Here is a 24,130-nt window from a genome sequence, read left to right on the forward strand (position 1 = left end):
GATCTTACAAACCTGTTAGCTGTTTCTCACAAGTTGAACTATGGTATGAAGTTAACCTTCATGCTTGTTCTTCAGGACTCATGAACATTCCATGATATGCACCATTGACAACTTCCCAGGACATGGAACGTACTGTTATACATACATGAAATTCATTACTTTTCTATATCTACCTGAAATTCATAGGAAAGAAGTGCTCTAACATACAAATTGATAAGAGTTGTAATCTTTGCCCAGACAGTGTCTAAAGTGGATTAGAAAAAGTGAATGAGTAACACGTAGCCTTGTGTTGCATTAATTACCAGCAGCCTGAATGACTAACATACTTCTAACCCAGATGGGGGAGAATCAAGGGCTTCCTTGATGGAAATCCCTCTCCAGTGTCCCAACTGGTTTCTTTCAGTGAGCTAGTTGCACATGTACGTGTCCATGGGCAGTTGGACATTAGCCAGCATCATGGAAAGAAGTCTGAAGAATGTCCTTGTGGTGTCCTTTGGCTTCCTTCTCCTCTTCACTGCCTATGGAAGCCTGCAGAATCTACAGGTAAATGCGTATCCTGGCCCCTGATCTTAACTTCTGTGTTTCTCTTGGCTTCCAAAATCTCTGTGGTCACCAAAAAGAGTGAAAGGAGATTTCTTTTATATTGATACACTCTAATTGTTTGATCTCCTTTCCAGAGTCTCTAAAAGAAACAATGGTCTTCATGTACTATCCTATAACATTCAGTTCCTGCTTACGTTCAAACAGGTCTGCACACCAGCATAGCTTGTTTTACCCTTGGAAAGGAGAGCAACAGTCTTGAGTGGTGGTTCAATAACATGCTCTTCATCTTTGGGTAGTTAAAAGAAATGAGAAAAATCATTGTGAATTTTATGTTCCATGATTTTGGATTTGTCATCACAGAAGAAGTGTGAGTTATCAAATCTCACTAGAACTTTTAGATTCTAAGCCTGCTTTAAGCAAAATTGTGAAATTTGATGAAATAATTGGTATTTTGAATTATTTATGGCATTTTCTTCCATGGGTCTATGAGCTTAGAACTGGAAGTAAAACTTTCAGGGAAGTCCAGGGTTCAGCTGGCAAGCAGGGCCATCACTGTCCCCTGCTGCTTTCACTGGCTTAGCATTGTACCCTGGGGCTGGGATGTCACATAATGAAACATTTCTAGAGCTCCTGGTGACCAGTGAGTGCAGCCTCACAGTTTGTCAGAGAACAGGAAGTAGGAACCTACTGCACGGACAGTATTGAGTTAGAAACGCCCACCCACAGGCTCAGGATCAAAGCCTCTTCCTTACGTGTACTCTGCAAGCACTCTGGTCCTCCTCCTGGGTCCTGCGTCAGACGAGGCAGAGCATGAGAGGACAGCAATGGTGATTCTCAAAATCGAGGAAGGTATGCATAATCTCCTTTCTCACTGTAAAGAGTCCGACATTTGGAGTCCTCACCCTCCCAGCCCATGCCTTGTGATGTCATCTGCAAGTGTCAATCTGTTTAGAGTGCCTGCTTTGTGTGGAGTTGAACTCAGCTCATGCTGAAAGTGGTCAGGGAGCAGCCTGCTCATGCTGAATCTTGTCAGGGAGCAGCCTGTGAGAGGAGAATGCGGTCAGGGGGCACCCGCTGGTCAGAGGATTCAGCAGGGTGTGGACAGCCAGCAATATTTTCCCTCCGAAACACTTGTACACAGAAGGTCATCCTGTGATGACGTCACCGGCAGGCAGGACAGCTCCCCGGGGATTGGGGACTGGCCACAATGGGTCACAAGTCTTAAATCTGGCAGCAGTTCAGCTGACTGACTGCAATTGGCCCCTGCACTTGGAAGCCAGAGGAAGAGTTTGGCAAGTAGAACCTTAGAAGCTGCTGATGGCTCCTGTTCACAAGCGTGGCAGACAGTCATAGCCTCTGTGGCCCAGCTCCTGGACAGCCTGTGGTCAGGAACTCTCTATGACAGCATCTGGCTGCACTCCAGCTTCGAGCAGCTGCACTATGTACGTCTAGCACTGGCATGATCCAAGGGGCAAGGATCAGTCTCATCCACTCACCTGCTGTACCTGTGGTCCCAACCCTAACCTGGCCACATCGCCCTGCTCGTTGACTCAGACTACACTGTGCATGAACATGTTTGAATTAAGACAGCGGTTCCTACTATTCAGAATGGGCCAAAGCAAAAATGATATATGGACAGACATGACCTCAGGTATGCTGGACCCCAACCCCATCTTAGGAACTGCCTCCACCCCTCACTCAGACAGCTCTCATACCATCAGCTCCATCCTTAGCACTTCAGGTCCTCCCCACTCCAAGCCCAGTAACCTTGCAAGAATGAGGGGCCTGCTCTTCAGGACCCTGACCTGGCCTGGATTAGGTCAGCATTCGCACCATAGCAGCACTGTCTTCTCAGCCTCTTTGGCACCAGCCTCCTCTTTGTCATTCATATCTCAGCTTCCTCTAAGTCACATCCATCTCACCTCCTGATGATGCCCTGGAGAGGAGGTCTGCCCAGCCAAGGGGCAAATGCCACAAAATTGATCCCTTTCTGTCAGCAGCCAGCAGTCTGTGACGACCCAGATTCAAGGACTGTGTCCGTGGGCATTGCCACCCAGGCCAAGGGCAGCATGTTACCTTCAGACAGTACTGAATGGATATGTGGTGAAGGAGGAGGTCATTACTGCTTGGAACACTTTGGAGACTCTCTATGGGCTTCCAAATCCACACAGGACCAGGAGGTAGAGCTTCCCATGGCCTAGTGCTGGTAAATGCTCCAGAATTTCTGGGAGCTCTGTTGAGTGCAGCTAATGACCCATGCTATCTCATACCAGGTGGGGATCCTGGCAGGCATGTCATGTACTGTGTGCCCTCCTGCACCCAGTTGGCTTCCTTCTAGAGGGCCTCATTCCCTCAGTGGGGCTGGCCTGATGCCCCTACCAGGCAGTGGCAGCCCAATGGCAATGGCTTACTAGCTGGTTTTGCTGTCAGCTTCTGTAGGTCTATCTGCTCCTTAAGGCAGTGACTGTTTTGACTTCTTTGTGTCACTAGTCCTCATGGAGCCTCCAGTGGTAAATGCCTCCACCTTCCTGTTGATCAGGTGGAAGGAATGTCACATTGCTTATGCAATAGGTCTTATGACATTCAACAGGCATGCACACTCATCTTCACACACATATTCCATAGGTAGGCTTGCTTGGGACTCACAAGCCCAGGTACACAGGTATTCACAAAACTCAGGCAGGGACAGTCACACAGAGAAAGGCATTTGCTTTTAAATCTGGTTCCTACTTTGAGTATTGACATCTGCCTTCCTTTTTGGCAGTTTGCAATCAGAACTGATCATAAATGACAAATGTCACTTGCTGATTTGCAGCACCCTGTGGTTGGTAAAGAAATTCCAGTACCATGAGCTTTTCCTTGAGACATGCATAGGAAGGCAAGGGACATCTCTTAACACGGGCCAGGCAGAACTAATTTTCCTGTGCCATGCCCCTGGCAACGTGTGTTATCAATAGACATTTCCAGAGAACCTCACTCCAGAGGAAAGCCTGCAATTCCCATCTTCCAACAGAATTTGAAGGTTTTATGAGACTAGGCACTTTTACCTTTGGATTTAATTAATCAAAAAATATCATTGGGTACCTGCTTTGAGCCAAACATTGGGAGAGATTTTTTTTTTTTAAGCAATGTATTTCTTCTGTCTTGAAAGGAATTGTGGTCTGACTGGAGCAGCCCAGAAGGTGACCAGGAGCTGAGCAGAGAGGCCAGGGGACTGGGTGAGAAAGGAACCCTAGGACTGAGTCTCCAGCCTCTGAGGACGCTTGAAGAGGAGTAGAGTCTAGAAAGGGAGGAGGGCTCACACCCAGCATGTGGAGGGCTTACACCCAGCATGTGGAGGGCTTGGGCAGCTCATGGAGGTTACGGAAGCAGAGATCCTGGGTGTAGGGATCCTTATAAATGTGGAGTCTGGTAGCATCACTCTGAGGCTGCTACAAGGCATCTTTCTTGTCAGGAAACTAGGTAGGAATGAATTTTAATAGTGCTCTGGGCTGATTGTGTCTCCATCCTCCGGATTTCGTATGTAGGATTTCTAGCCCCCAGGCCTTAAGGCCTCAGGATGTGACCCCTGGAGTCAGGATCTTGAGAGAGGTGCTGAGCAAGGCGAGGTCCTATAGGTGAGCTCTAATCCCAGGTGATAGGTGTCCCTGTGAGCAGAGGAGATCAGGACACAGGCATACAGCTGAGGACCATGCTGGACACAGGGAGAAGACAGTATCTGCAAGCCAAGGACAGAGGTTCAGTAGGGGTCAGCCCTAAGGACACTTTGGCTTTAGACTTCCAACCTCCAGAGCCCAGAAAATGAACTCTTTCTGTTTAAGCCACTCAGTGTCCTATTAGGGCAGCTCAAGCAGACTCACATGCTGACTCTGGCTGAGTCCTGCTGCCTCGCTAACTGGCTGTGTGTCTGACAACATGAGTCACTTCCCATCTCCTTCCTCATCTTCCCATAGAGGCAAGAAGAGTCTCAGCCTTCAAAGGACAGTGGATACAGAGCTCTTAATTCAGTATCTGGCACATGGCATCTTCAGTGCAGGAGGCTCTCGGAGGTGGGTTCCAGCCTCGGCAGGGACCAGGCCCTGGAGGCCCCACTTTTTCTCTGGTGGTATCCAACTAGCTCTGGAGATCCCCAGATCTGCCCCACAACATATCTATGCAGTACAGAGAACTGAGTACAAGGGGCAAAGAAATCGGGTGGGGTGGCAGGGAACTGTTAGAGGAACCAGCCCCTCCCTCTTCTGCCTCACCTCTTTTTCTTTCTGTCCCTTCCTCTCACCTTTCTCCTCTTCCTCCTCCTCATTACAAGGGAAACAGGAAGAAACAATTTCTTTTTCTTTTTTTTTTTAGTTTTTTTTCACTTTATTAAATTCTTTTATTGGTACATTGTAGGTGTACAACACAATTACATTTCTCATTGGGAATTGTACCTTTACATTATGCATCTTGGTTCTCATTTTTTCCCCATTCCTAGCCCTCCCTTCACCCCCTCCACCCTTCCCTATTTACAAAGACTTTATTTCCATTTTTTCCATTTCTCATCATTTTTCCTTTCCCTTCTTTCCTTTCCCCTGCCCCTCCCACTACCCCTACCCCTTTGGACCTTTTCTTCCTATTTTGCATTATCGATTATTCATTCTAATCATTGGTACATTTTAGGTATACAATATAATGACATTCATAATTGGAAATTTGCACCTTTACATAGTGTCTCTTGGTTCTTATTTTTCACCCTTGCCCAGCCCTCCCTTCAACCCCTCCAGTCCTCCCTATTTACAAAGATTTTGTTCCTATTTTTCCATTTTCTCATATTAATCCCACTCCCTTCTATCCTTTCCCCTAGCCCTCCCACTTCCTTCCCCTTTGCCCCTTTTAGGAAGAAACAGTTTCACTGGGTTTCTCTTAGGCAGAAGCCAGACATTGTCCTGTGATTGCTCTTACCAGTCTGGCTCTGGTGACCTCTTTGACCTTTGGGTCACTACACACCTGAACTATGACAGATTTTCTGTAAAGACAACATTAAGAAGTGTGTGATTTCACTGCACATTGCTGCCAGAAGTGCTACCTGCTTGGCTCAGAGAGAGTGTTCCCTGCAACTCCCAGTAGCTCCTCCCTGCTGGTCCTCAGCCAGGCAGATGTCCCCAGAGGGCCGAGGACCTCGTGGTATGTACCCCACCATCTAGCACTCTAAGGGCTGGGGTATCCATCCAAACACTTAGAGCCAGGTGGCTGTCCCTGTCCTATCCACCCTTAGCAGCCCCGATGCAGGATAGCCTGATGCTTGTGATTCAGGACTTGAGGTGGCCTTGAGCCCTTGGGACTCCAAGCACTTGACCATGCTCTGGGTGGCCCCTTATCCCACAATCCCTGTGCCTGTCTCCTGCTCTGATGGGCTGACCTTGTTTCCACAGAGTAGCCTTCACAGTGAAGGTGGCCTGGGAGTGGCGACACTCAGTGCACTCTTTGGTGCCGTTCTCCTGTCCTCCATGTTCTTCCCACCCATCTTCATCAAGAGGTTCGGCTGCAAGTGGACCATCATTGGTGCCATGAGCTGCTATGTGGCCTTCTCCCTGGGCAACTTCAAAAGCAGCTGGTATGGCTCTCCCCTTCCCTGCTTCCAGCTTTCTCCCAGTTGCCATGCATCCATCTGAGTCTTCTGTCCAGTGCTCTGCATCTTGGATTCCCCATGGTTTCCATGGCAGGACTGACATGCAACATCCTTCCCAGCTTTCTACCTCGATTCTCACCTTCACTGCTGGCTCCCGACTTTCCCGATTCCTAGGCTGACCTCTTCCTGGGATCTGTCCTGGCCTCAGCTTCCATGCACACTGGGTGCTTTCATGACCCCAAGAACCACAAGGAGGGTCTAATTTAGACTGAAGGGTGAGACTCAGGGAGACAAGAAGGGACTTGACTGATGATCAGACTGATGACCTTTGAGGGCAGGACAGAGATGCCCACACCAGCCTTCTTTCAGGTACACCCTAGTCCCTACCTCGGTGCTGCTGGGGCTGGGCGCTGCACTGCTGTGGTCAGCACAGTGCACCTACCTCACAGTCCTGGGGAACTCGCAAGCCAGGAAGGTGGGCAAGCTCGGCAAGGATGTGGTGAACAAGTACTTCGGCATCTTCTTCTTCATCTTCCAGTCCTCGGGCATGTGGGGCAACCTCATCTCCTCTCTGGTGTTTGACCAGACTCCCAATAAAGGTAAAGGGAAGAGGGAGAGCAGTGGTTTTGAGGAGGAGCAGGATCTCCATGGTGACCACCAAGAGAGTTTGGACTCTGTGTATCCACCCGTCTTTATTCCAAAGCCCCTCGGCCTGCCTGTGCTGCAGAGTCAGGTGACTTTTGCTCCCCTGGAGACAGCTGGGATCTGAAGACAAGTCTCTTCCATAGGTGTCCCCAGAGGGGAGGGGAATCCTTTCATCAGGGTGTTGTGGCCAAGGCAGGAGCCCTGCAGTGGGACCTGGGTCCATGGAGTTGCTGCTGTCCCTTTGAGGCTGCAGGAGAAGAGCTGCTTGATTTATCTGTACAGATTTTACCCACTGACCAGGATTTACACATGTGTTAGACTCTTATCCCTAACTGGGAGAGCATTTGTTGGCCGATCCCTGCCTTCCTGATCTGGCACAGTCTCAGATTTAAAGAGGATGCATGTGTCCCACCTGTACCCTTTGGGACTGTGTTGAGGATTTAAGCCAGGGTCAGAGGAAGCCAGTCCCTCAGGTATTAGGGAGACCTTCACAGTGGAAAGGTTAAGTTGTTCCTTTCCTTCCTGGCCCTGTTCTATGCCTTCTAGGTAAAGCCCCACCTTCAGGACACTCTCCAGCCAAACCTTCCTACTCTCCTTTGTGCTGGATAGTTTTACTCTACAATGATCCTACAGGGGTGCCACAGGGCTCACACGTACTGATCCTGCTTGTCACATCAAACTCTGAATAATCTCTCTCATGATGTCCTTCCTTTCTCCAAGGCTGAAGACATTATATTGACTTACAGGCATTAGCAGTTCAAACTTTATTCTTCTAACACATAAGGAAACTGGCATTTATTTTTCAGAAAAGGTTTAAAGTCACCTGCCCAAAGCTGTAGAACTGTTTTCAGTTGAGTCTAGAAAAGAACCCAGTGTTCCTGGCACCTAATGTAATGCACTTTTTCTTTCTGACTAATTTTGAAAACTTGAAAAATTTTAGTTGTGTCAAAAAAGTAGTATAACAAATAGCATTAAATTCCATCTTTATTCTCCTCTGCTTCTTTTCAAAATACTTATTTGATTCTTACTGCTCAGACTAAGGGTCTTACAGCCAGTCTTCAGGGTGTGCCTAAGGGTGAATGACCCAGCTATACTGGGTCACCTTGACCTTTGCAACATCTTCCAGAGGACTCCCCATCCTTTACACTATTACTTCTGACCTATCAAACCCGCTGTGTCCCACTTAGCCTGTTTGCTTCTAGCTTCACAGAATTCATCTCAGACTATCAGCTCATGTCCTGCAGGGCCAAAGCCTGCCTGATGTCCACAGCGGCCTCCGACACCACCACACAACCTTCCCAGAAGCTGGTCTACACCCTGCTGGGCATCTACACAGGTATGTGACCACAGCTTCCCTTCCTGTGCTGGAGAGGACTGGCTCCCCAGCCCTGAGTATGCTGTCTTCATCTCTAGCCCCTGCCAGGCCATAGCCCTGGGCCATCCACAAGTACTCCCTGTGAAAGCCAACACAGAGACCCAGGGCTGTCGAACACAGAGATTTATGATAGTGTCAGCATTTCACATCTCTAGAGTCAAGGACAATTGCTTTTAAATTATTAGGTTAAAAATTCTTCTCCTAAGTCGTCCCAGCCACACTTCAAGTGCTCAGTGGCTGCCATGACAGACACTGTCATGTATCCTGGCCCAGAGGAGGCCGGGATGTTGGTAGCTTTTGCAAGTGACTGAAAATCCAGTCTCTGAAATGTCTTTTTCCTCTGAGGAAAGTATTTGAGTGATTTGGGTCAAAGGATAATAAGGCCTGTGGTTGCCCACCTTTGGCGGTCACCCAGTGTCTGAAGGTATGAGCTTTGCGAGTCCATGAAAATAAGGTGGCCTGAAGGAACTTAATTGTTACAATAATTCTTATTCTTGGAGGTTCATTTTAATGAAAAAAACTATGTTGATAGCTTCACGCATGACTTTACTTACATTCATAGCTTCATTTCTACTTTAAAGGGTATATACATTTAGGTTTTTTAACTTGTTGTAAAAGGTGTTTAAATTGATTGTCATTTTTGAGTGTTGGAATTCATGAAGGCTTGGATATGTCCCCTTGAAGAGCAAAGGTCTGAAATCTGTCAAGTTTCTAGAGTAGGCCCAGCTCCATGAGAGAAGTGGTCAGGAAGGTTGATATGTGTGCAGAGTTTTGTTTTCATTCTGGGATGCAAGATCCCCAGCACTCAGGTCCCTGTGCAGTCACCCCAAGTCAGAGGTACTGCACATGCTTATGAACAGTGATTTTAGGCTCACAGAGGACAATGAGGCCCTTGCCTGTGCTTTTGAGAAATGGGCTAAGCCCCTTGTGGCCCCAGAAACAAGAGCCAAAGAACCTTTCACACCTTCAACAAGCTCAGAGTCCAGATGTGGAGGCAGAGCTGCATGCAGCTAATTGAGGAGGTTCCTGAGCTCCCAACAGAGGGCCCAGCTGGGGAAGCACAGCAGGTGCAACATGGGGAGGACAGAAAGTAACACAGAGCCTAGAAGCCAAGAATGCATAGAACACACCTGTCTGTGGCCTGTGCTGTTCCTCTAGAACTAGGGTAGACACTGGGGCCAAATCCTGACCCTCACTGGCCTTTGTAAAGAAAGCTTTATTAGAACTTGGTTGCACTCATCCATTCACACATTGTCTGTGATTTCCCACTATAAAGATAAGATGGAGCAGTTCCACCAAGACCATACCATGCCAAAGGCTGGAACCATTTCCAGCTGGCCCTCTTTTACAGCCTTCCCACTTCTAGAGCACTATAGGTTCAGTCAGGGAAGTCTCTGTGGCTGTATGGCCAGAAGCGATGGGGCTGGGCCTTGATGCATTGTAAAAGGGATGGGGTCGGGAAACACTGAGGTCAGGGTGACTTCTCTCTGTCCCCGTGGCCACATCCATGGAAATGTGAGACCTGCTAGGAAAACACACAGGTGTCAGCACACAGAACATTTAGAGACAGCTGGAGGTCAACCACAGCTGCCTCCTCACTGTCTCCCTTCTGCGTGTACCTCAAGCCACTCCCTTGGGACTTCACACACCCACTCTGCCAACCTACAGTGACCGGGCCACCTTGGGTTCCTCTTGCCATATGTTCTTTAGTGTCCCAGCTCTGTGTATATACTAGGTAATCCTCAATTCCTGGGGAACCCAGAAGCTTAATTAAGAGAAATCTGGAGGCACAGATAAATCAGACCATGCTGGTGTAAAATGGAAAAATGTCCTATTCTGATCGTAGCTTCCATGGGGCATCTTATGTGGCTCTCTCTTTTAAGCAAGGTCATGTTATCATAAAGAAAAAAATCAGAATGGAAGAAAATGAAGGAACCAGAACACCACCACTGTGGAGCACTTTCTCAGGATCTCTGGGCACTGAACCCAGAAATAAGTTTCTTGCAGAGTCCCTGTCTTTAGAAGAGTATAGTAGTCTTAGGCTGTCACTCAGTTCGCACCCCTGGTAGGTTCTGGGTGACATGGAACCTGGACACACATGTCATGATGACAGACACGTGTGGCTTCTGTAACCTCTCAGAGGCTCCCTCTCTTCTGCTTCCTGCCACAGGGACTGCTCCTATTGGACTGCTCCAAATTTGAAGTTCATGTCTAAAGGGCAAAGGTGAAGAAAGGGCTGTCTGTGCTCAGGGAAGTAGACACATGCCTTTCCCATGGGGTCTACACACAACCACGTTGTGTGGTTGGTGTGGGAGGCACTGAACAGCTGGGAATGCACACAGTCCCCTTGAGCCTGCACAGTCACTTTTTCATTTGGTTGAAGGGAATAAGGGGAGACCTGGAAATGACTACAGTAGGAGCTGTTCAAGCCTCTCAGAATTTAGTGAACCTCATTCAAATCCTGCTTTATAATGACAGAGAGAGAGGGTGTGTGTGGGTGGGGCGGTGTTTAGCCAAGAGGGGAAGTGACTGAGTTACTGAAAATAAAGCTTGGAAGTAGATTAGGCCTTCTCTTGGTGGGGATGCACTAATGAGGAGGTGTGTGAGATGGTACCAGTACTGGATTTACCATTTTGCAATATATCTGAACAAGAGCTGGCTTTGTAAAAAGGGTCACAGATTTAGGAACACTCAGCCACTGTGGTGGTGACACAGCAAGTCTGCCATGATGGTTCCACAGAGGAGTCTAGGCCACACAAGATGAAGCAGAGGTTAAGCATAGCGAGTGAGAGGAGAGAGAAAATCAATCATGTTTTCTTAAAAAATAGAAGTGCAAACTATTCATACTGGGATTGAGTCATTGAAAACCAACCTGTGCAACTCCGACCAGGGTCAGAAGAGGAAAGGACCCAAACTGTCTATAGTGAGTCTGTAACACCTGAAGCCAGGTAACCACTGTTGCCAGAGAGGAGAGAAACAACAGAAATCTGAAGACATCTCAAAAAGCACTTAGAAGCTATTGGACAACAAAAAGGGAAAAACTTAGATAAACATTAGTTCTCCACGTACAGAAGTGAAGGTGAGTCAAATAAAAAAGTGGGTGGATGGTGAAGAAGAGTTGGTCTTTACATTTTGGAATTATGCAAGTACAGAACAAGGTGAAATGATTGCACAGACAATCCATTCACATGAGAGGGCAAAGTCCCCTTTCAGGGCTATCTCTTGGACACCTTGCTGTGCCCCACAGACCACATGTGTCTGCTGTGTCTTCAGCATATCTGATGCACATATGGACAACCCTCCACACCCCACCTTGTTAAGAGCAAATGGTGGCACCTTGTTGCTCTTCCTCTTTCTATTACTTGTTTTGAGGGAGGGGCTTTACCATCTTAGGATATAAAGGACATTTGTTTTGTTTTTATTTTCTTCAAGTGTACAATATTCTACCGCAGTTGGGATATACCCAACTGAGATATACCAGGACCCTTAGACAAATAGATCTGGGATAAATAAAAAATATAGCAAATGGTACCTGCATGAAACTCATTATCAAAAGAAAAATAGAAAGAAGGATAGGGGTAAAAAGGAGAAAGAAAGGGAAAGGAAAGGAAAGGAAAGGAAAGGGAAGGGAAGGGGAGGGAAGGAAAGGGAAGGGAAGGAAAGGGAAGGAAAGAAAAGGGAAAAGGAAAAGGAAAAAGGAAAGGAAAAAGGAAGAACAGCTACATCTTGGTAGAAATTGCTTCAAAGAATAGGATAAGAGAACTAGAGCCAGTGGCCAAGGACACCAAGCACCTTTGGGGTCTCTTGTGCCAATGAAGGCAGCACTGGCCTGCTGTACCCCATGAGAACGTAGATGTCAGAGTTACTGGCAGAACACATGTAGGGTCAATAACTGTGACTTGCTATTTGAGCTCAAAGGCTGCAGCCAGGCATGGTGGGTCTTACATCGTCTTAGTCTGGGAGGGAGAAGGGACTGGGGCAAATCAGTGAGGGCCCTACTGCCCTGGGTCCTGCTTCCACTGGAGCCTGTGCCTCTGCATTCCCTGCAGCGAGTGGTGTGCTGGCGATCCTGCTCATAGTCATGTTCCTTGAGCCCATAGAAGACAACTTGCCAAACAGTGAAGGGGAGGAGAAGTCACCGCCATTCTGGTCCATACTACTATCAACCTTTATGCTGCTCCGAGACAAACGTCTGTGTCTCCTAAATCTGCTGCCACTATACAATGGATTGCAACAAGGATTCATGTCTGGTGAATACACAAGGGTAGGAGAGAAGCAGAAATTGGTGGCTTACCCAATGTACCACATGGCTTCTGTACCACCTCACCCCACACCTGTAGGAACCCCCAGGTGTCTGGAGGCTACCTGTCTACCTCCTGCCTAGCTGGTGGGAATGGGTCCTGGTTCCCAGGCTACACTGGCTGAGTCTGTGATTCAAGATGTCAGCTCCTCAGTGTCTTCTACCTCCCATGATTTCTCATGTTGTGCTTGGTGGCATCTTCCTGGGAGATGGTCCAGCTAGGAAAGGCAGAGCTGTCATTGGTTCACTGCTTGTGACACTCACAGGCCCGTCTCTCCTTGCATTCTTATTGCAGTTAAAAACACAGGGGACTCTAAATCATGGGTGACATTGACATTCCTTTCTACTCTCCTTTTCAAATTAGATGTTACAGTCTAGGAATCTACCCCCTATCTACTCGGACATCTTTTCCCCTGATGGCTGCCTTCCCCATGTACTTCCTGACCTAATTGTTATAGTGACCAGCTGTCTCTTGGCTGGGAAACATGAACTCATGGGAACTTGACAGCCACTACTTCAGGGGCCACATAGCCAGAACTCCATGGCCAGCTCCCATCACAGGCCTGTCCCTGGCTTCTGTCTCCCCAGCCCATGGCCAAGGTAGCGTCTGTTCAAAGGACCCTTCATGCTATGGACCCCTGGCCCGGAGGCCTCAGCCCTCTGTCAGAGTTAAGATTCTTGCTCCCAGCTCCCAACAGGCATGAGACAGCTTTGAGGCAGCCACAGAACAGGTGTAGGCTGGGCAAACCACTTGTGTCCCCCTGGCCCTGGGTCTTGCTCCCTCCCTCCCTTGTAGAGGAAACTTCCTGCCACATCCTACCCACTCTCAGATAGAGCACCAACTTAGTACAGTAAAAGACAGGCGGCCCAGTCCAATTCAAACTGCACATCAACCCCAAGTATCATTTCAGACAGGTGTGCCCTGTGCCATATTTGGGTGTCTTGGATTTTATCTGGCAGTGCTACTCTGAGGACAGCATTGACCGAGAGTCTTGAGGATTGAAAGGGGTAAACACAGATGACCAAAAAGTTTGGTAGCTATTTCGGACACCTCCTTCCATTAGACAGGTCCTGAGACTCCTGCCATAGCCAGCTGTCCAGACCTGCTCAGCTTCCTGCTCCTCAGCCTTATTCTGGGGCCTGCTGGATGAGGGGGAACCTGGAACTGAGGCTGCTGGGAACTTATGTGGCTGTCAGCGTGCATTTTTTGGCTTATTGTCTCTATGATGGAGACCCCTCATTCTCAGTTCATCATCTTTTAACTGTCTTTAGTCCTAGGAAATGAGAAAGCCATCAAGAACAGCTTGAAGGCATGTCCAACTGAAATGAGTGAAGAGAAATTGCCTTGGGCTTCATCTAAAATATATAATCTAGTTAATATAGAGCAATGAAACTTCCTTTCTTTGTGTGTGGTACTGGGAATTGAACCCAGGGCCTTTGTACTGAGATACAGCCCCAGCCCTTCTTATTTTTTGAAACAGAGTCTCACTAAGTTGCTATATTGCCCAAGCTGAACTGGAACTTGTAATTCCCCTGCCTCAGCCTCCCAGAATGCTGAGATTACATGTGAGCATATTTTTATTATAACACAGGTGCACCCAACCCACCTGTGCCATACCGGAAAATAATACACATATCACAACGTACGGCAAAGAATACACGGAGAATTTTGTCTGGATTATCTGTCCAAACTGTGTCTTTTCTGTTCTGACCCCAGAGAGTGTTTCCTTGCAAACATCAGCATTGCTGTCCTGTGCTGGGAGCTGTAGGGCTGGACAAAGCCTGCAGGCCAAATGATGGGCCAGCTGTCACGTGGTCCATTTTCCTGCGCACCAAACAGCAGCTTCAGATTTGAGCCCCAGCGAGGACAGTTGTGCCACTAACCTGTTCTATGCTTCTCCCCAGTCCTATGCCACCTGCACACTGGGAATCCACTTTGTGGATTATGTGATGATCTGCTTCTCAGCTGCCTCCTCACTGTGCTCCCTGCTATACGGAAAGATCTCCCAGTACACTGGCCGGGCCGTGCTCTATGTGCTGGGTAGGTAGATGGTGCCCACTAGGTCGGCCACACAGGGTCTGCTGTCAGAAGGCAGCAGGGCCCAGATGAGGTGCCAAAAGCCTTACCAGTTCACTCTCTGGGGTCCTGGGGGCTGTGGAATGAGAGGAGAAGTGTGCAGTTGGCTGGGCACACACATATCTGTGCCTACTTACAGATAAATGCCAGAGCTGCACCTGTGTCATCCTCTCTTGGGGCACACAAAGGGAGCCATCCTTATCTGAGCAGGAAGCAAATGAGCAAAAGATGGTTTTTGCAATGTGGGGGGCTGGGGCACTGGCCATTGCAGGCAGAGTGACCATCACTGCTCACTGTCCCTCTTCCTCCTTCTGGTCCAGGCACAGTGACACACCTCTCCTGCACTGTCACCCTCCTGCTGTGGCAGCCGCACCCTGCCCAGATGGTCATGTTCTTCATCCTCCCTGGCCTGTGGGGTGTGTCAGATGCTGTGTGGCAGACACAGAACTGCGGTGAGTGCCCAGCACAGGCGGGGGCGGGAGCTGTTCAGCAGGCAGTCATCAGTGTGGGTGCCAGGCCCTGGCCAGCCAACTTGCTCTCAGAGGCTGAGGTGCAGAGGCAGAACTTGGGCAGATTGAGTGCTGTATAGGAAGTGTATCCTCCAAAGGCTCTTTCAGATTCGTGATGCAGAGGGGCAGTGTGTTTCCAGGGGCCCAAACTGGGCCTGACTTTCTGAATTCATTCATCCATCAAGAGAGCACGAAAAGCCCATAAAAATGGAGAAATGAGTTTATTCACAATTTGGCCAAATTGGGGAGAGAAGCTACTCCATCCCCCTTGAATGCTCAACTCACAGGAGGGGTGGAGTAAAAGCCAGGAAATGTGCAGTGTAGATTCATCCTGGGTCTGGCCCACCATTTGGAGGGCATAGGAAATGTTGAAAATTTATTTCTCTTGGTACCTTCTGGGGCCAGGGCTGAATGATAACCTCACCCTCCATAGGAGAAAGCCAGAAAACCTGTCCAGCTCAAAAAAATCTTAATTTTTTTTTTTTTTTTTGTATTGGGGATCAAACTTGGTTCCTTGAGCTTTCGAGGCAGGCGGTGGCACCACTGAGCTAGATCCCACCCCTAAAAAGATCTTAATCTTTAAAGGTCCATTTCAACTCTTGTTTTCAACTTGGGGATGAGGGTGTCTAAAGCATGGGGTGGAGGAGAAGTGGGATTCACAGAGTGGACCAGGAGGCAGGTCATCCCATGTCCTCTGGGACATGAAGTCACTGGAGAGGGTGAAGGGACACGGGTGAGGGGCACCATGGGAACAAAGGTCAGTGCTCCTGGTACTGGGGCAGGACATTTGGATTCCAAAGTGGAGGTAGCAAAGCCAGGCACAGCCCATGACTGAGCTCTGCAGAGGGAGTGAGCCCCCTTACGCTGCACTTGGGGAATCAGCCCAGAGGAAGTTAAAATCACCATGATAATGGCAGGAGTCCCATGCTGGAATTGTTACCTGCTGAAGTGGCACCAGGAAGGCAAGGGAGACTAGCAGTAAGGGGTGGGGTGTAGCTAGAGGACAAGAAGGGGGACATGTAAGGAGCACTGTCATTCCTAGACCTGAAGAACCCACTGCTAGAAGTAGAATGGAGAGGGCTGGTAGCAGCAGTGCAGTGACTTGTGGTGGGTGCTTGGCTGTTGTCTACAATGACAGTAGCTCAGAGGGCCCTGAAGGAGGGCACTGGGGGAAAAGGAAGTGGCCATAACGTGTGTGGCATCTGTGGGAGGACAGGTGTCAGGGATGTGCATGTGGATAGCGATTGAAAATGACAGGGAATCTCATAGATCCCATTAGACCTCAAAGGTATCTGTCTGAGGACTAGGCAGGCAAATGCTCTGCAGCTGACAGGTCTTTGTAGGATAGGATTGGGAGTCCCCTTGGGCTTTCAGAGGTCCCCCTGAGGTGGCCGTAGCTCAGAAGAGACCCTCTTCCCTAAAACAGAACCGCTGAGTCTTTACCCAGGGATCACTTAGTGGTTAGAAATTGAATAAAGTCCACAAACTAGATACACGATAGTGTCACAAAGAATGGGTGGCTTTATTGCTTCCCCTATACTTGAGTATAAAAAAGCACATATTACCTCATAGATCATGGACTAAATTCTCCAGGAATCACTTACAATTCTAATGTGCTGTCTATTTGTAGTACAGCTGAAAACAATATCTTTAAGATTTAAGAGGTTTGGGTTTCATAATCATTTCTATTGCCTCAGTAATGCAGGTGGCTTTAGTGAAGGCTGTACTAAAATGATGAGTATGTGTTTGGGCTGGTGCCAGAGACTCCTACAGGAAGTCCCTAGCCCCCACCTGCCCAGTGTTCAATGTAGGCCTGAGAAAAAAACCACACTAAGAGACAGAACTAAGAGAGAGAAAGTAGGGTGCCAGGATGACCAATGCCAGTGCAGTCCACAAAGGCACTGGCCAGTCCCAGGCACTGACTTTTATTGGAAATCAATTGGGGTAAAAGTGACATGTGGTTTCTATGGAAATTAATGTAAACAAGGCTCATAAAGGATAAGACAATGCATTCTTGAATTAGGAACAGAATAAATAAAACATATGATTGTAATTAGAACATTGTCATTGTAGTCAGATGGTTTTAGTTGTGGGAATGGAATTTGGGTGCAAGTTACTCTGACCTCGGCACGTAGGCTTCAGCCAGACTCACTTCTATAAACAAGCCAACTGTGGGGTTAACCCTTCACAGCCTGCTTTGGGCATAATCAGCATTGTGGCTCTCTGCAGGTTGGTGTTGTAATCTGGTTTATTTGAATCCAGGTTGATAGCCTGAAATGAATAGGCTGGACCTATTTATAGGCTGGGCTGCAATACTGCTTAATGGAACAAACATTGCTTTAGCAGGAGAGATAACCAGACATTCACTTTAGCTTTTCTTAGCAGTCCAGAATTATAAGCTACAGGTACAACATGTCACCCAGGAATCATAAGCACTTTACCCAATTAAGTCAGAGAGGATTTATTTCAGCAACCCACAGAGGTCTGAGATACCCAGTATTTTGGCTAACATTCCAAACCCATATGGCACCCCACAACCTGTGATATAAACTGACTTCTCTGAACACATTTGAAATATCCAAAGTATTTATAAAAGTAAGGAAAGGAACTGGGATAAACGGCCCCATAATGCCTCATAAAATAGTTCTCTAGATGTTTAAGATGATTGCAATAAAAAATTGTTTTCTTTCTCCCTGAGATATGAATAATTGTTTTAACTCTCTCTTTCTTTATATGGGCATAAAGTATTCTAAAGGAAGAAAAGCCTTTGTTGACAATGTTACCTAAGATCCAATAAAAACGAATATTCAAGCCTGATGAAGGACTTCAACAAAGAATCCCTTGAATAAGAAATAAGGGATGCTAATTTTAAAAGAAATTATTTCTGTTTTTTTGTACAGATACAAGTGAATTTTTGTCAAAGATTTGAAAACATGAGTAGGCAAAAATAGTGATTTTCATACATCTGAGACTCTTTTGGAGTGTATGCTGTCTTAGTGACAGTGATGTTGAATTCCCCAGGCTGGCTCTACTGCTCCCTAGGAATTCACACCCTGTACTCTGGCACATCAGTAAGGTCTCTATGCTGTATTTAAAAAACAAAACTGGAAATTTTGTGGATCTTTGGCTATCTCAAAAATTCTCCTCTTTCATTTTCATCTTTTTAAATAGCCAGTTGGATTTCTAGCCCTCAGCTATGTGCCAAACAATGTATGAAAAGCCAATGACCCTGGTGGTAAAGGAATTTACCAATAGTCAAGGAATACAGAGAAGATAAGAGTTTATTCCGATCAGAGGACACCGTCAGAGGTGAACAGAGTGACCGTCAGAGGTGACCAGAGTGACCGTCAGAGAATTTCCAGGAGAGGAACAGTACTGTTAGGGCAGGGGATTTGTATCTGTATAAAGGATAGGACATGGGGAAAGGGGTCTGAGCCGCAGATCTAGGTATCTTAGGAATGCTTCTTCCAGGAAGCCTGTTTCTGCTGACCCTTCAAGAGCACCTTTACTATTTCCAAACTTGTACTCTAAAGTTGCAAACTGTCAAGGCCTCTCTCTTGGGCTGCACAAAAGGCCCTTCAGACTTAGATAAGGCTATCTGTGTGCTTTAACTCTGGAAAAGATGTGCCATTAGCTCATTGGAAGGGCAGAATGGTTCAGGTATTTGTTATTATCTTGTGCTGTTGGCAGTCAGCACTAGTGTGGTGCCTCATGACTTCCAGTGTCTGCTGGGCAGGACTGTGTCAGCAGGGAAATTTGGATGCTAAGAATTTCAACCCTTTGCCACAACACCCTCTTCTCCCTGAGTGTATGTTCTTCTTTAAGAAAACACGTGACCACATACTTTCCTGCTTAAGAGACCTGAAAAACCTTGGAGTAGAGTGACCTTCCCTTTCAGTCATCAAAGCAAGGTGTCATGACGGCACATGTACCCCTCCCTCCTGGGGCAGGACTGTGATGTCACTGCTTGATGCTCCCCTTCCCTAGGTCTGTGTGGCAGCAGATTTGTGAAAAAGACTCATCTGTACTCATCTGCTCATTCACTCCACAGCTCACTGAGGAGGGGCACAGTTGCCATAGCAACCCTCACATGCCAATGTACTGCATCTAAGATTGAGAATGTCTGGTCTAAAAATAGCCTTGCCCTATGAGCTGCTGAAGGGCCTGTGTCAGGCTCATAAGCACAGAAAGTCTGGCCTCTCCTGAATGCGCTTTTGCTTAGCCCACTTTTCCCAGCCAGCCCTGCCAGCCTGTTCTTCCAGGTGCCCTTATTCAAGGACTGGAGTCAGCATTTGGTCACCTCGACCCTGTGCTGCCTGGCAGGATGAGGCAGGTGGGGGAGACTGAGAGCAAGGCTGTTTTCTTTCTAAATAGCATTTTAGCTTGGAACAGTAGATTCACAGAAAGTTGCAGGGACAGTGCAGAGTCCCATAAAGCCCTTGCTCTGTCCCCCAACACCATGAATCTTATACAGGTAAGGAATCTCTAAGGTGGAGAAGTATCTGCAGTGGCAGCTCAGGGCTCAAAGGTGGTCTTCGTGAGGAGGGAAGGGGTGGTGGGAGAAGGAGCCAGCTGTGGCTGGCACAGGGGCCAGGGATGCTGGGGAAGTTCCTTGGGAATAGGTAATCGTCTTCCTAGGGCCGGAGACACCTGCTACTCTATTATGTCATGGAGATAGGATTCTTGAAGCCTTCATCTAGGCCTATCAAAAATGTTACCACCCACTCAGCCATAAAAAATGAGAAGTTAGAGACATTTATTGCTAAATGGATGCACATTGAGGCAATGCTCTTAAGTGAAATAAATAGGACACACGTGTAAATACCAAATAGTTTCTCTGGTGTGAGAAACTGAAAGTGAATAAGGACTAAAAGGTGTAATAGATCATGTGAAATAGGAAGAAAAGGGGCAAAGTGGAGGGGGAAGTGGGAGGGCTAGGGGAAAGGAAAGAAGGGAATGGAACTAATACGAGAAAATGAAAAAATGAAAACAAAGTCTTTGTAAATAGGGAGGGATGGAGGGGTTGAAGGAACGGCAGGGGAATGAGGAAAAAATAAGAACCAAGAGAGATTATGTAAAAGTGCAAATTTCCAATGATGAATGTCATTATATTGTATAGCTAAAAGCTACCAATAAAATAGAAATTTTTTAAAACTTAAAAAAAAATGTTACCACCCAGCAACAAGAAGCAAAAAATAATTTACTTTCATCTAGATGCATTTATCAGACTGTATGAGTTTGCTAAAGCTGCCAAACAAATGCTACAGCCTGGGAAACTTAAACAACATGTACTTTCTCACAGTCTGGAGGCTGGATGTCTGAAACCAAGGTGCTGGCAGGATTAGCTTGTTTTGAGGCACTCTCCTTGGCTTTCAGACAACCATCTTCTCTTGTGTCATCACACGGTCCTCTCTCTGTGAGTCCTCATCCTCTCTGCATATGAGAGTCCTACTCATATCTAATTGGGGCCATGTTTAACTTAATGACCTCTCCAAAGAACCTGTCTCCAACTACAGGACATGCTGAACTACCAGGGTCAGGACTTCACTGTAGGAATTGGAAGATGAGGCAGGGGAGTGGTGGTATGATTCAGCTCATCACACAGCCACAGGTCATTTCTCTCCCAGACTTTCACACAACCACCTGACAGGTCTCTAATTAATCTGTCCTTTAACACCAGTTTAATCAGGTCCAGTCCTGTAGGGCCAGTTTAATCAGTACCAGTCCTGTAAAACTAGTTTAATCAGTACCAATCTCATAAGGCTAGGTTAATCAGTGCCAGTCCTCTGAGGCCAGTTTAATTAGTACTAGTCCTGTAAGACTAGTTTAATCAGTAGCTGTCATGGCTTGTATCTAGATGTCACCACAAAGCCTCATGGGCTCATAGATAGGGGTTTTTGGAGGTGGCTGGATCTAGGGAGTGTGCATGTGGATTAAGACTGTGTGGATATGGATTAAGTTGTGATGCACTGATTGGTTTAGCATAGTTCTGGATGTGGACTATTGGAAGGCCTACCCTGGGTGTAGATGGCACCACTGGAAATGCTTGTAGCCTGGCTAGGATAAAAGGAAAAGAGAGACTTGCTGCTACTCCTGCTGTTTGGTGCTTGCTGCTTCCTGTCTACCCTGTTATAGACTGTTTCTCCTCTGCCATGCCCTTCTGCCATGCCATCCTGCCTTGAAGCCAGCCGACTATGGACTGAAACCTTTACAAACTGTGAGCTGAAATGAAGTTTTCCTCCTTTAAATTGTGGGTGTTGGTTTGTCTTAGCAACAAGAACAGTAACTAAGACAGTACTAATCCTGTTAGAACAATTTAATCAGTTCTAGTCCTGTAAAGACACTTTAACCATTACTAGTCCTATAAGGACAATTTAATCAATACCAATCCTTTCTCGGAGTCAAAGGTAGGAGGTCTTTGACCTTGATACCCAGCTTGGTTGAACTCTTTTGCTCTAAGACCTCAGGATGACCTTCAAAATATGTATAATTACTATGTATCAGTTAAGAATGAAAATATTTTTAAAACTGAAACAATAAAAATTTTTAAAAACACTTGAAACACTAAAGAAAAAAAGATGTTCCCAGATAGGAATGAAAGTCCCAAACATCAGCAATAGCCTGGCCCTGTGGCCATCTGAGCAGAGATTTCAGTCACTCACCTGATAGGCCCAGTACATGTTTCTGCAATATCCCCTAAACTGAAAAATAAATGTCTCCAACAACTATCACTCTCTCATATCTTTGTTCATGGCTCTAGAGAGTGGCCAATCTCCATCTTATGCAAGCTGCATCTCTTTGGTTCCTTAATCTGCACAGGCAGAGGCTCCTTCACTAAATGCCATTTCTGCTCTGATAATGGTGTTTCACTGCCAGAGCATGGCACATGGTTGGTGTCAACTGAAACATGAAATAACTCTGTGCTTTTTCCAGTTCTGGGATGGAACCCAGGGCCTTCACATGGAGCTACATCCCTATTTAAAAAAATTTTTTGTTCTGAGACAGTCTCTCTAAATTGCAGACTGGGCTCAAACTTGCATTCCTTCTACCTTGACCTCCTAGTACTGGGACTATAGGGATGTGCCACCATACCTGGCTTAATTCTGTGCTTTTTAAAGAGAAAAGTTTCTTGATTTTGTTGAGAAAAATGAGCAGTAGCAAAGCTACACTATGTTGAGCAATAACAATTTACCAGGTCACACTGGAGGTTTTGTGTAACATTCTCCTGCTGGTGTCTCCTCCGCAGTGCTCTATGGTGTTCTTTTTGAAAAGAACAAAGAAGCAGCCTTTGCCAACTACCGCCTCTGGGAAGCCCTGGAGTTTGTCATCGCCTTTGGGTACAGCACCTTTTTATGTGTCAGCACCAAGCTCTACATTCTGGCAGGAGTCCTGATGCTGGCCATGGTGGCTTATGGGACTGTGGAGTACATGGAATCCAGGAGCCTCACCCAGCTGTCTGCTGCAGGAGGCAGAAGTCAAGCAGTGGAAGGGGAAACTCAAACACAAATGTGAAAGAAACCCACACCGAGGACCCTCAGAAAGTATTAGCAAAGGGGTTTTATTTGAAGATGCCTCAAGTATATACTTGATTCTTCACATCTATCTCAGCAAGTCATTTTATTTCACTTTTTATGTAACTTTTTTCTACGCCAATTAATTTTCAGCTGACTACTCTATCAATAAAGATCTAGAGTATACATAAAAGTTTCAGTTAATTTAATTTCAGATGTGAAAGAAACACATTGAAATTTGCCTGGAAACATGGACTTACCTTGTTGTTTGCAAGAATTGGAAAGATTGCATAAAATTATATAGTTTAACATAGTATTTTACAAAGGAGTAAAGTTCTAAGCTTCTAACACCATAAATTTTACAAACAGATCTAGACAAGTAAAGTGAATGTAACAAAGTCACAGAGTAACAAGGCCAGAATGGAGACTCCTGAAACTTAAAATCCTGTTATCCTAGAGATATACATGAACTGAATACACACATATCATCCAGTATCCAGGCATGATGATGCTCATCTATAATCCTGGCACTGAGGGAGGCTGAACCAGGAGGATTGCAATCTTGAGCCTAGCCAGGGCAACCCAACAAATTAGTGACACCTTGTCTCAAAATAAAAAATAAAAAGAATTGGAAAAAGAAAAATAAAAAGAATAGATCAGTGAGAAGGCCCTGAAATCAATCTGAAAAAAAAATTAGTGAGCAACTAAGTGACTTAGCATTTTTTAGACCCTCAGAAGTTATCAAGAATGATTTCATTTGTAATACATTCCATATTCTATCACGATGACAAGTTGAGTATATGTCACATGTCATATGCCCATCTATATTCCCTGACAGGGTCATTGTCATCCCAAACAGCCCCTTCTCATCCCTCATCTTTCTTGATGGCTCCTGTCCACAGTGATACTGTCCACATCTCTTCCTCCCATCCTGTCCTCTCTGCTCTCGGGTCCCCTGGTGCCTCTGGCCAGTCCCTGTCTCCAGTGTGTCCTTCCCCCTTCCTCCTCTATGCTCCCAAGTCTCCCTCCTGCCTTGTGTGAAGGAAGCCTTCCCTGCTGTACCTTATTATGATTACACTTGGGGGATCATGTACCCCAGCTGGAACCTGAGCTCCCTGTGTCTGACATGGCATCCTGGCAGCTGCTGATGTTCGTTGAGAGAAGAAAAGTCATCAGTAGTTCAAGGAGTTATTCCTTTTCCACCTCTCCATGCAGTCCCAGCCAAACTCTCCTCTGTTCACTCACACATGCATTCACTTCTTCCCTACAATGCATCCTGGCTTCTGTCTGGAGACACAATTGTGAGCAAACTCAGGCATGGACCTTTCTTCAGCCAGGGTCAGCCAAGAGGGGACAGGCAGGGATCAAAAAACAGAACATTGCAGCTGCCACAAAGTAATGTCTTGAAGCCTTTTAAGTCACCTTCCCAAGCTGAGCTTGGCATTTTCCCTGTCTATAGAGTTCTCCAGTGACCCTTGGTGTCAGTCACGCCAGCGTCCCTCCTCTTGTCAACTTAGGCTTACCTGTGCCTTCTCTCTCTACATGACTATCCTTCCAGGAATGGG

General features: G+C 46.7%; 1 protein-coding gene across 5 annotated transcripts; it reads left to right on the forward strand.

Annotated features, from left to right (window-relative positions):
- Window positions 1–249: 249 nt before the first annotated feature.
- Unc93a (unc-93 homolog A) lies at window positions 250–22,805 on the forward strand. Of its 5 annotated transcripts, XM_087193511.1 has the most exons (8): window positions 250–543; window positions 5,952–6,133; window positions 6,518–6,747; window positions 7,995–8,129; window positions 12,218–12,432; window positions 14,374–14,509; window positions 14,866–14,997; window positions 22,301–22,805. In XM_087193511.1, exons 1-8 carry the CDS (start codon window positions 418–420, stop codon window positions 22,564–22,566), a joined length of 1,422 nt encoding a protein of 473 aa, XP_087049637.1. In that variant the 5' UTR covers window positions 250–417; the 3' UTR covers window positions 22,567–22,805. The 5 variants fall into 5 exon arrangements, 2 of the variants coding, with proteins under 2 accessions (XP_087049637.1, XP_087049636.1); XM_087193510.1 differs by lacking the exons at window positions 250–543; window positions 6,518–6,747 and having other exon boundaries at window positions 4,730–6,133; window positions 7,996–8,129; window positions 22,301–22,798; XR_015444052.1 differs by lacking the exons at window positions 250–543; window positions 5,952–6,133; window positions 6,518–6,747; ... (2 more) ...; window positions 14,374–14,509; window positions 14,866–14,997 and adding exons at window positions 17,957–19,528; window positions 21,037–21,271 and having other exon boundaries at window positions 22,301–22,479.
- Window positions 22,806–24,130: the final 1,325 nt, after the last annotated feature.

Source organism: Heterocephalus glaber, unplaced genomic scaffold (genome assembly GCF_053883595.1).
Source record: "Heterocephalus glaber isolate CG9 unplaced genomic scaffold, H.glaber_assembly_v1.0 deba00001593, whole genome shotgun sequence".
Lineage (NCBI taxonomy): Eukaryota > Metazoa > Chordata > Mammalia > Rodentia > Bathyergidae > Heterocephalus > Heterocephalus glaber.

What these genes read in the sequence shown, in the direction of transcription:
- Unc93a (XM_087193511.1), top strand. Translation starts at nt 418, where the DNA reads ATGTACGTGTCCATGGGCAGTTGGACATTAGCCAGCATCATGGAAAGA. An exon ending in TGACCAGACTCCCAATAAAG is followed by an intron (nt 6,748 to 7,994) that starts GTAAAGGGAAGA and finishes TGTTTGCTTCTA; the next exon opens with GCTTCACAGAATTCATCTCA. An exon ending in TGTCTGGTGAATACACAAGG is followed by an intron (nt 12,433 to 14,373) that starts GTAGGAGAGAAG and finishes GCTTCTCCCCAG; the next exon opens with TCCTATGCCACCTGCACACT.